We start from the raw sequence: 12,747 nt of genomic DNA, 5'->3' as shown, positions 1-12,747 counted from the left end.
TAGCACAGAGGGAGACCACACAGCTAAGAGAAGGAACAAAGGGCACTTGCCAATTAACAGCAGAAGGCGAAGGCAGTTTCCACAGGTGGCAGGCTGGCCTCTGCCATTTCTGTCTAGACTCTCACAGAACTGCTTGCTCCTGAAGGACAGAACTGTGAAGTCTTCAGAGTATGTTGAAACGGTTTGTTCTTGTTGTCAAGCTATTCATTAATAAAATGGTGTGACAGTTTAGAATCACAAACCATTTAAATGCCCTTGATAACATGACTGAGTTGTGTCCCTCCCAAATTCCTGTGCTGCAGCCCACTCTGATTGCATTTGGAGATGGGGTCTGAAAGGAGGTATAAAGGTTAAGTGGGATCATACGGTGGGATCCTAATCCTATGGAGCTGGTACCCTTAAAAAGAAGAGAAGGAACACTGAGTTCTCTCTCTCTGCCATGTGAGAACACAAGCTGGCCATCTGCTAGCCAGAGAGACAGCTCTCATCAGGAACCAAATTTACCAGCACCTTGGTCTCAGATTTCCAGTCTCCAGAACTGGAAGAAAATAAATTCCTATTGTTTAAGCTCCCCAGGCTGTAGCATTTTGTTAGAATAGCCAGAGCATACTAGCATATATATATATGTATATATATCTCACACAATTTTGTCAACTGTTATATACTAGTATATATATCACATAAATACACACATTTGTTTTGTTTGCTTGCTCAATATGTGTACTCTCATTAAGACCGTAAGTTATGGGAGCAAGGCCATGCCTGTCTCATTTATTTTTGAATAACGAAAGACCAGTACATACCTGGCATAAAGTAGAGATTTGCTAAATCTGCTGATTGAATGGATCATTCCAGTTCCTAGCCAAATATGAGCTAAAGCACAAGTGGTAATAATTCTAAAGACAAACCAGTATGTGACTTAGAGTCCTATAACCTTTTATATAAAGTAACATTGCTGGTGAAAATTAAAGAAAATCCAGTACTTCTCAGTATGAAAAGCTGTATTTATCAGAAGGTGAGAAAATCAGTATTCTCCAATTGTTAAGAACAAGGGTATGTACGCTATCTGCATCCTGCAGGACTTCTGTTTTTCTCTAGTGGTTTTAGTGCTATACAGCTCTGCTATTAGTTCTCTAGTTCTACTGTTATTGATTCACGGGAAATTACGCCACCAACTAGACCAATAGAGTTGAGCTCCATGGTTCCACTTTTTACAACATTTCACTTTGCTATGACAATGTTTTTCTACCATTCAGTGAGGGCTGATGGTATCTGAAGAGCAACACTGAAAACTAATGATTTCCAAGTTTTCAAAAACAATGATGCAGTGTGAAGCACTGGTAGGACACCATCACTTGAGTACAGAGCTCCAGGGACAGTGTAAATTTACTAATCTTTAAGTTCTATCTCATCAATTCAGATACTTTCCTGTGTGATTCAGAGCACATCTCAGCTGGTGTCTATAGGGGAAACCAGACACAAAGTAATATATTTTGACCTCTTCAAAATTCAGGAAGTAGTGAGAAGTGACTTAATGCACTCTGGGGTAGCTGATTGCATGTTTGAATTTGGAACCACAAAGCTAGTCCCGGTACACTAGGCCACGCTGTGAGCGGAGGGAGAGAGGAAGTGCCCAGGCCTGATCATAAGAGAGAGGGGCCAACAGGCTTGCTGCCGTCTGGCTTTGCCTCTTTTTCTCAGAGACATGCTAGGACCAAAAGCTTTTGAGCACCTCACCTGAATGGATTTCATGGCACTTTTCCTGTGGCTTCTTTATCCTAACATCAAGGTAAACAGTTTTAAAAGAACAAAAGAAAAAAAAGGTACATGGACCATAGTGGGGCCTTTGACTATAATGCTTATTTCTAGGGATGGAAGAAAAAGACATTAAGAAATTAGACTATAGAAAAAACTTAGTACCTGCTGCCTGGACACATATCCCAGAAAACGCTGCATAAGTAAAAAGCTATGGAAGAGAAGGTCTTGAACTCTGTGGAATGGTTTGATCTAGTGGCACTGACCTTTGGCTGTGTCCTCAGAGTGACTACTACAGGCCAGGTAACTTTATGTGCATCATTTTTTATGGAATAAATATAAACCATCTATATTTACCATCTGAGCCACCAGGGAAGTTCAAAACGAATCTGTGTGTGTGTGTGCTAAGTGGCTTCAATCATTTCCGACTCTTTGAGACCCTATGGACTGTAGCCACCAGGCTCCTCTGTCCATGGGATTCTCTGGCAAGAATACTGGAGTGGGTTGCCATGCCTTCCTCCAGGGAACCTTCTCAGCCAAAGGATCAAACCCAGATCTCCTGGGGCTCCTGCACTGCAGGCAGATTCTTTATCATTGAAAAATATCTTCTATAATAACTGTCTGAGCCACAGGGAAGCCCAAAGAAAAAAATGCCTTCTATATGTATGTGTTACATTAAAAAGTGTAGGTACTTCGGCTATGTGTTTTCAAAAGATTGTATTAAATGTCATTGAATTCAGGATAGCACCTCGTTTTTGTTACATACTTCCTCATATAAGAGATCCTAAACCTACTGCTACGATCCTATAGTTATGCCACAAAATTTTGATATTGAAATGTGGTCTTCACACAGTACCTATAATTAAACATCTTTATGATGATGTCTTTTTCTTCAAATTTTTCTCTAACAATGCCTGTCTCTCATGAGTACCACTTGTTCTCAGATAATCTGTATTTATTTTCCCTCATTTCCTGAGCTCTGAAAGAGATACCTTTTCTGCTAATGGCTCTCCTCTCAGCTCTCCTGTCACAGCCACCTCCACACCTTGAGACCTTGGCATGTTTGAGAATCAGGACGGGGTCTATTTCCTGGTGAGAGAGGAACTGACAGAAGTCCAGGGCTTGAACCTCCCGATTTTCTTCTAGCCAAGTAACAGGGAAGAGCAGGGAATATGCTATAAAGGACTCATGAAATGGAAGAAGAGGGTTTTTTTGTTTGTTTTTTGTTTTTGTGGTTGACGTCCTCTAAATGAGGCAGGAGGTAGATGCTCCCCCAGCTCCCTACAGGGTAAAGTGACGAGATTCATTCCCTGTGGACTGAAAATCCAAGAAGAGAGTAGCAGGACAATTAAGTGGGGAGGCAGGGCCCTGCCAGACCACATATTTCTCATTCTTGAAGTCAGGAGACTTCCCTGACCACACATGCACAGAAAGGCTCCTTGGAGGCCAAAGGGGAATGATGCCAAGGGATGTTCTACCCATACGCCTTTTCTGTGAAATCCATCTTGGCTAAGAGATGTGTGCACGCACATGGCGGGGGGGGGTGGGGGGTCCTAGATACACCAAATATGGACTGCAAACCAGGCAAATTAAAATGATTGGCCAAAAGAAACCAGGAAGAATTTCCCCATAAAAGTAATTCAAACTGCCAAGAGGGCGTGACTCAGGGACTCTCCTAAGTCCACCCATGTGTCTAGTCACATGTAATATACTCTTTTTTTCTCTTAATAAATACTTTTTCACTACTTTCTATCTCAGGAAATTCATTTCTGCAAAGTTGAAGGGGCACGGCCCTTGTCACTGACCACTGGTTTAGTGGCTAGATGCCATGCTCTTACTGTTGCGACCTGGCCTCAATCTCTGGCCAGGGAACTGAAGCCCCACTTTAGCCACTGCAGGCCGAGGCCACCTGAGATCATACACAGTACAACACATTGCAAGATCAGAACAACAAATGTTGATTTTACCTTTCGTGTTTTGTGTGGATTTCTCATTCTGGATGACTTCTTAATGTCCACTTCAGTGGTATTTACACATCCAGGCTAGAAATGGAAAACAGAGAGACAAAGAAATCTTTGGGTGTAAAGTTTCTGATGTGCACATTCACTCTCCAGGACCCGAGTAAACGCTGTGATGACACAAGCCCCCAGCAGCCCTGTCCAAATGGCCCCAGCCTCTTCTCTGGGCAGTTATCCAGTGAGAAAATGCACTGCGTTCTTTGACATCTTAAGTTTAAAAGTCTTCAGATACCGTTCTAGAATAACTAACAGAGAAACAGGAAAAAGAAATACAAGAGATCTGCATGTGAAAGTGAGTGTTAGCTGCTAACCCAACAGATTCAGAGCAAGGATATCCAGAGACCAAATAAGGTGATGCCCCCAGCTGATATCTGCATTCAGCTTCCCTCAGAGTCTACATTATCTGGATGAGATGACACTTATTAGACGGTGGTGTGCATCTCCTAAGTTAGAAAATCAATGGCATTCAGTTGAACCAGCTCAAATCCCAGAGAAATTTTTCTACAGGGATCAGTGACATCCAGTGACTTGGAATATTTGTTTGTCTGTAGACAGAATGTGCAGCGGAGTTAATGGTCAAAATGTGGAAGATGAAGAAAGCAACTGGTAATCAACAGACCATGCTTCTTTTCAGAATTCTTTTCTTTTTCCCTTTCCATAGACAGGTGAGCCCCTTTCAAACAGGGTGGGTTGGAGGAAAAGTTTACAGTTTGCTCCTTGATTTTTGACAACCACAGGAATATCATTTTGCCACATTTATTTTTCTGTTGCAAAGAAACAAAGAACTCTAAAGCTTCTTTCTTATTTGGAGAAGAGAAAAGGAGGGAGGGAGAAAGAAAAAGGAAGAGGTAGGAGAAGGAAGAAGAAAAGGAAAGAGAGAGAGGGTGGGAGAGAGAAAACACAAATCAGGAAACAGAAGAAAGGAGATTAAAAATACTTGAGATCTTAATGGAGAAAGGTCCTTCAGTTCAGTTCAGTTGCTCAGTCCTGTCCGACTCTTTGCGACCCCATGAAGTGCAGCACTCCAGGCCTCCCTGTCCATCACCAACTCCTGGAGTTCACTCAAACTCACGTCCATCGAGTCAGTGATGCCATCCAGCCATCTCATCCTCTGTCCTCCCCTTCTCCTCCTGCCCCCAATCCCTCCCAACATCAGAGTCTTTTCCAATGAGTCAACTCTTCGCATGAGGTGGCCAAAGTACTGGAGTTTCAGCTTTAGCATCATTCCTTCCAATGAACAACCAGGGCTGATCTCGTTTTGAATGGACTGGTTGGATCTCTTTGCAGTCCAAGGGACTCTCAGGAGTCTTCTCCAACAACACAGTTCAAAAGCATCAATTCTTCGGTGCTCAGCCTTCTTCACAGTCCAACTCTCACATACATACATGACTACTGGAAAAACCATAGCCTTGACTAGACGGACCTTTGTTGGCAAAGTAATGTCTTTGCTTTTCAATATGCTATCTAGGTTGGTCATAACTTTCCTTCCAAGGAGTAAGCGTCTTTTAATTTCATGGCTGCAATCACCATCTGCAGTGATTTTGGAGCCCCCAAAATAAAGTCTGACCCTGTTTCCACTGTTTCCCCATCTATTTCCCATGAAGTGATGGGACCGGATGCCATGATCTTCGTTTTCTGAATGTTGAGCTTTAAGTCAACTTTTTCACTCTCCTCTTTCACTTTCATCAAGAGGCTTTTTAGTTCCTCTTCACTTTCTGCCATAAGGGTGGTGTCATCTGCATATCTGAGGTTATTGATATTTCTCCCAGCAATCTTGATTTCAGCTTCTGCTTCTTCCAGCCCAGCATTTCTCATGATGTACTCTGCATATAGGTTAAATACGCAGAGTGACAACATACAGCCTTGACGTACTCCTTTTCCTATTTGGAACCAGTCTGTTCCATGTCCAGTTCTAACTGTTGCTTCCTGACCTGCACACAGATTTCTCAAGAGGCAGGTCAGGTGGTCTGGTATTCCCATCTCTTTCAGAATTTTCCACAGTTTATTTTGATCCACACAGTCAAAGGCTTTGGCATAGTCAATAAAGCAGAAATAGATGTTTTTCTGGAACTCTCTTGCTTTTTTTGATGACCCAGTGGATGTTGGCAATTTGATCTCTGGTTCCTCTGCCTTTTCTAAAACCAGCTTGAACATCTGGAATTTCACAGTTCATGTATTGCTGAAGCCTGGCTTGGAGAATTTTGAGCATTAGTTTCCTAGCGTGTGAGATGAGTGCAATTGTGTGGTAGTTTGAGCATTCCTTAGACATCACTTATCCTTTAGATGTGATTGGAAGTTAGTAGTTACATGGTTGTATTTCCTTTACTTGCAACTTTTGATACAGGATGCAGGGATCTCTGGTACTAGTTAAAATTATTACATTGTATATCTCTGCTCAATTTCTCTATTTTCTCTCCACAGACTGAAAGATCATCAGTTACCCTTGAAAGTGACTCCAGAGAAAATATGTAAGTGGAGAAAATGAGTTTGAGGAGCTGGGAGGATATAGAGGCAAGGGCGAAAGGCAGCACTGATGTGATAGAGAAATAAGTTGTTCTACACAAGCACTGGCAAGCAATAGGGATTAGCTCTTTGTATAATGAGAACCTAGGACATTTTTCTTAGAGACCTTTCTCCTGACAGTACAACCATTGTGACAATATTCCACTACAGTGTTGTAAGGGATAAAAAAGTAAATGAAGAAAGCATTTTTCTCTTGAATTGTTTTCTTTGTAGGTTGTATGTGAAATATATATATATACACTATATTACACTGCCCTGTAAACATTAAGTGAAAGTGAAAGTGAAGTCGCTCAGTCATGTCTGACTCTTTGCGACCCTGTGGACTGTAGCCCACCAGGCTCCTCCGTCCATGGGATTATCCAGGCAAGAACACTGGAGTGGGTTGCCATTTCCTGTAAACATTAAATAAACTATAAATGTGGTTTGCATATCTATTTAAGAATAGAAATAGCACAGCCAAAAATAAGTAAATAAATAAATAATTTATAAAAGAAAAGAACTTCCCTGGTGGTCCAGTGGTTAACAATCCACTTGCCAACACAGGGGATGCACGGTCGACCCCTGGTCCAGGAAGATCCCATATGCCATGGAGCACCTAAGCCTGTGCGTCACAACTTCTGAGCCTGCACCCTGAGCCTGTGAGCCACAACTACCGAGCCAGAGCTATGGAAGCCCATGTGCCTAGAACCCATGCTCCGCAACTAGAGTAGCCGCTGTTGTGAGAAGCCTGCACACCACAAGTAGAGAGCAGCCCCAACTTGATGCAGCTAAAGAAAGCCCACACAGCAACAAAAGGCACACTCAGCCAAAAATAAATAGTAAATAAATAATTTTTTCAAAAACAACAGAAGCAGCTGGTTTAGCACCATGATCTGCTTAGAAGTGTCGGAGAAAGGAAGAGCACCCTCCTGTGTGAGACTTATTTACTAACTGACACTGAGCGATTCACTTAAACTTTATCGGCATCAGACTGATCAATATTTGATATTCTGATTTAATTTTCTGTGGCTGGTTCTAGTATAAGTGTACATTAACAAGTCCCCTCTCCCCCACTACCAGCCATTCCATATCCTCTCTCACTGATGATTTTAATATGCAGCCAGGATTCATAGACGCTTGCTCCTTGAAAGAAAATCTATGTCAAACCTAGACAGCATATTACACAGCAGAGACATCACTTTGCTTACAAAAGACCAACTTGTCAAAGCTATGGTTTTTCCGGTAGTCATGTACGAATGTGAGAGTTGGACCATAAAGAAGGCTGCCACTGCTAAGTCACTTCAATCATGTCTGACTCTGTGTGACCTCATAGACGGCAGCCCACCAGGATCCCCCATCCCTGGGATTCTCCAGGCAAGAACACTGGAGTGGGTTGCCATTTCCTTCTCCAATACATGAAAGTGAAAAGGGAAAGGGAAATCTCTCAGTCGTGTCCGACTCTTTGCGACCCCATGGACTGCAGCCTACCAGGCTCCTCCGTCCATGGGATTTGCCAGGCAAGAGTACTGGAGTGGGGTGCCATCGCCTTCTCAATTGATGCTTTCAGACTGTGGTGCTGGAGAAGACTCTTTTGAGAATCCCTTGGACAGTAAGGAGTTCAAACCAGTCAATCCTAAAGAAAATCAATCCTGATCATTCATCGGAAGGACTAATGCTGAAGCTCCAATACTTTGGCCGCCTGATGCAAAGCCAACTCATTAGAAAAAGCCCTGATGCTGGGAAAGACTGAAGGCAGGAGCAGACGGGGATGACAGAGGATGAGATGGTCAGATGGCATCACTGACTCAGTGGACATGAGTTTGAGCAAGCTCTGGGAGATTCTGAAGGACAGGGAAGCCTGGTGTGCTGCATGGGTCGCAAAAAGTCAGACAAGACTGAGCGACTGGGCAACAAAAATTCATAACCATTGATCTAGAAGTGACAAAGATAATGTTTTATAAATATTAAAGCAGTGTGTGTTCATTTCCCATTCAATTTCCATTTCCTTGCAGCCTTCTACCCCTAAGCTTATTAGACAATGGTAGACACTGAAATTCCTTAAGCTCTTATTGATATATCAAGAGTCAAGCATGACAAGACAGATCATAGAAGATTTTCTTCTATAATTTAAGGAGTGGGATAAATGAGAATGTGATATACAGGAAAAGGAAGACATGTCCCTCTGTAACTGAGGGGGAAAAGAGAAATAAAGGTAAGATGCAGCATCCAACATGTGTCCTCATTTTCTTCCTCTGGAGAAGAAAGCCCAGGCAGAATGAAAAGAGTGATAGAAATGCCCAGTCAATTATGAGGGAGCCTATAATGTGTGGGTTGGATAGCTGGTCCCGCTTACCTAGAAGAATCACCACATGCCATCACACTCAATGTGAATCTTTACAATTGGAGTTGGCAAGAGAGATAAAACTGAGATAGTATTTCTTAGGGCCTGTAGGAAGTAGGCAAGAGATCCAGATTTTGTTGCATGTCTCAGTGGTAAAGGAGGCAGAAGTTCTGAGACTAATAGATGGATGGGAACCTGAGGTTGTGCAGGGATTTTTATGTTGGTAGCACAAATGTCTGGAATACAAACTCCAGTGAGCACCCAAAGATGAGATGGTATTCCCATGAGAGCAGTCCCAGGAATAAACTCAACTGACGTATCTAAAGCAGAAATCAGAAAGAAGCCAGAAGTCCTGTGGATGGTTGACCCTTTCTCCACTGTATGAGATCATATAAAAACAAAGCATTTATACTCCACACTCCTATCAAAACTACCTTGCATAGAAGCAGGGAAAGGTGGAAGAAAACGGAAAGTGTGATCACTTACCCAAAATTTACCTAGCAGATGCTTTAAATGATTGCATCATACAGAGCACACACATTGAAGACTATTCTTCCAATGTTTCTGAGATAAATAGGCCAATTATAAAAAAAAAAAAACCACCAGAAAATATATTTTCTATATACACAAGAGGAGTCTGAACTAATAGAACTTGAAAGCTCCTTCTGTTATAAGCTAGAATTCTAAATCAATCTTCATACCAAGTCATACCAAATGGGTATTTATAAATGGCCCTAGAAATTGTGTCAACCACTGAAGGCACGAAGTAGAAAGATATTTTCTCCTTGTATAAAAATGTATCTGACTGCCCTCTCAAAGAGAATTTTCCTTTTCAAAGTTAAAAAATTTTGGTCTTTCAAATTTAGTTAATGAGCCCTTAGCAAACATCTAAAATTCTACTTGAACCAATTTTTAACACCATTGATCAGCAAATTAATGAGAAGTCATAGATCCTAAAAGTAAATATTATTAGAAGACTGAACCCTGAGGTAATGTCCCATAACTCAGCTCCCATTCCAGGCTAATGAAATATGCTAGTTCAAAATTTTTTGCTAATGGCACAATGGTTAAAATAATAAACTGAACCTGGGATGCTTGTCTCAGTGGACTTCCAGCTTCCTTTCATTTCTAAAGAGCCCCTTAGGAAGCTAATGCTTAGACCGGTCTCTGGTATCTAAGCTTACATAGGGGATTCTTGAAGACTGAAAAAGCTTCAATACTCAAAGCCCTCTGGTGTATTTCTGAATAATTAATGTCATTTCAAAATAACTACTTTCAGAAATCAGGCACTGAAGTGGGTGAAATATGGGAATATTTCTTTGGAATTTTTAAAATAATTTTAAGAAAATTTATTTTTGTATCTAAATCTAATGATAAGTGGTAAGGTATAAAAATGAAGGTATGACCATACCTCATTATTCTGTTAATATAGTAAGGATGCCAGACAGATGTATCATCACAGTGTGGGAGCCTAAGGACTAGGCAGTAGATGGCAGAGGGCATTACACGTCAAGAGGACATTCCAGACATCCATTCTTACATGAATACTGCTGTTCCTCACCAATGTGTCAGATAAAGATTTTTTTAAAACTTTGCTTTTAAGTAAATTTGATGTGCCCCTTGGTTATTTTGAAAAGGCAGTTATCCTTTTGAAGCACATATAATATGTACCACTCAGTTCAGTTCAGTTCAGTTGCTCAGTCGTGTCCGACTCTTTGCGACCCCATGAACCGCAGCACGCCAGGCCTCCCTGTCCATCACCAACTCCCGGAGTCCACCCAAACCCATACCACTAGCTGGCAACAGATTCACTTGAAATGTTCAAAACGTATCTTCCCAATAAGACACAAATGATAGTACCATTACCAAGTAGGCACTCAGTAAAAATGGTCAAATATGTACTATTTTACAGATATAATGAAGTATACATTACTGTTGGATTTAAGAAATAATACAATTGCATTTACATTGGCCTAGAAAAGAACTATTTCTAGTGATTCAAAGGAGAATTTATTTTCAACAAAACTAACCTGTGTTGTAACACTACTGTAATATTGTTTGCTAAAAGCAGAATTTAATGTCTTGGAATCCATTCCTGCTGGGGCAAAAGGAGCATACTATTGAGAACTATTACTGACACAGTGCTCACTTAAGTGTCTTAAAGAGTTGCAAAACAGAAGCTGGAATTCTTGGTTTCACTGTTGACATCTTATTTAAAAGAACTTAAAAATCACTTATTTCTTCTCATGACATAATGCATTTTTATTACCTGTAGCAGAAGGCAAACCTGAGTTCAGGATAACTTGGGATACCTGAAGGATTCTTTGATGAAGAACAGCACTATTAAAAGTAATGGAGAAAACAACTCCCTAAATTCAATCAGTATGGCTGATATGTAACTGCAAAACAATGTCCTAAGGGACAAATAAGTGGAGATTTAAGAATCAGGCAGCATATGGAGCTGATAGTAAGAGATACACACATTCCTGGAAATTAAAAATTCAGACTTGACTCTGGGAGAATTAACATTTTGAATATATGTTAATTATTGGGTCAAACAAATACATTATTGAAAATGATCTGTCCTTCTGTAACACTGTACCAGTTTTAAAAATTCAATTTGCAACATATTGTACCTCAGTTAAAATGATCCCTTATTCTTTTTTTTTTAATTTTATTTTATTTTTAAACTTTACATAATTGTATTAGTTTTGCCAAATATCAAAATGAATCCGCCACAGGTATTCTTATACAAAGCAATTCTAGGTTTTTAAAGTGTTCAACCTCAGGATATTTTTTAAAGATCCAATTCAAACTTTTCTTTCTCTTCTTGGGTACTTGCCAATTGATTTAACTTCTGATCCTTTCAGCTTGGCTGACCTACTCATCTACTAAATGCTACACACAAACTGAAAGAAGTTGTCTGTGGCTGGAATTCTTCTCCCCTTTTTTTGAAGGAGTTGGCTTTTTTGATATAATCTCTTATTTACTGGCTGTGCTGGGTCTTCACTGCTGTGAGGACTTTTCTCTAGTTGGGATGAGCAGGGGCTATTTTTTACTTGTGGTGCTTGGGCTTTTCACTAAAGCAGCTTCTCTTGCTGCTGTGCACAAGCTACAGAGTGTGCAGGCTTTAACAGTTGTGGTTCCCAGGCTCCAGAGTACAGGCTCAACAGTCGTGGTGTACGGGCTTAATTGCTCCGCACTAAGTAATTGAACTCCGAACCCGGGATCAAATCCAAGTCTCTGGCATTGGCAGATGGATTCTTCACCACTGAGCCACCAGGGAAGTTCCTGGAATTCACTACATTCACTCTCCTCTATAATATTTACTCATTTGATTTCTACTCAATCTTAATTGTTGTCTATAGATTGTTAATTAAGTAATCCTACTTTTGTGTATGTTATGAATGACCTCTGCATGTCAAGAGGCACAAGGAAGTCTACTGTGGCAGAGGGGAGAGAAATATACCAGGACAGCCTGGAATTGTGGAAAGTGGTTAGCTTAGGTAGAAATTATAGATTATGGTAAAAATCTCTGGTTCAATTCTAAACATAAGTGGTAGTTACTGGAGTGTTTCAAACATGAAAGTGGCTTGTTATGCTCTAGATTTTTAAAAACCCACTCAAACTTTATATCCTTCATAAAAAATTGGACTAAGTGTGAAATGATAAACTATAAAACTCCTAAAAGATAACATAAAAGAAAATTTAGGTGATCTTGGGTTTGGGGATGACTTTTTAATTCAACAGCAAAGGCACAATTCATGAAAGAAATAATTGATAAGTTGAAGTTCATAAAAATTAAAAACTTCTGGTCTATGAAAGATACTGTTAAGGAAACAAGAAGATAAGTCACAGACTAGGAAAAATATTTGCAAAATACAGATCCGATAAAGGATTATTATCTAAAATATACAGAGACTCTTAAAATTCAATGATAAGAAAATGAACAACATGGTTAAAAAATGGGTAAAAGATTTGAACAGGCAACTCACTGATGAAGATATACAGATGGAAAATAAGCATATGAAAGATGCTTCACATCATGTGTCATTAGGAAATTGTAAATTAAAGAAACAATGAAATACCATTACATCACCTATTAGAAAGACCAAAAACAATGGCAATTCC

The 12,747-nt window shown here is 40.3% G+C and overlaps 1 protein-coding gene across 8 annotated transcripts in view; it reads right to left on the bottom strand.

Annotated features, from left to right (window-relative positions):
* Positions 1-12,747, bottom strand: part of RGS7 (regulator of G protein signaling 7) — a 479,738-nt gene that overhangs the window by 31,819 nt on the left and 435,172 nt on the right. For all 8 annotated transcript variants that reach the window (XM_061382532.1, XM_061382530.1, XM_061382533.1 and 5 more), the window contains one exon: positions 3,723-3,797. In XM_061382532.1, the coding sequence (XP_061238516.1) occupies positions 3,723-3,797 (75 nt within the window). The remainder of the gene's footprint in view (positions 1-3,722; positions 3,798-12,747) is intronic.

Source organism: Bos javanicus, chromosome 16, assembly GCF_032452875.1.
Source record: "Bos javanicus breed banteng chromosome 16, ARS-OSU_banteng_1.0, whole genome shotgun sequence".
Taxonomy (NCBI): Eukaryota; Metazoa; Chordata; class Mammalia; order Artiodactyla; family Bovidae; genus Bos; species Bos javanicus.
The sequence above is the reverse complement of the archived record's forward strand: the minus strand, read 5'-3'. Positions and strand labels throughout refer to the sequence as shown.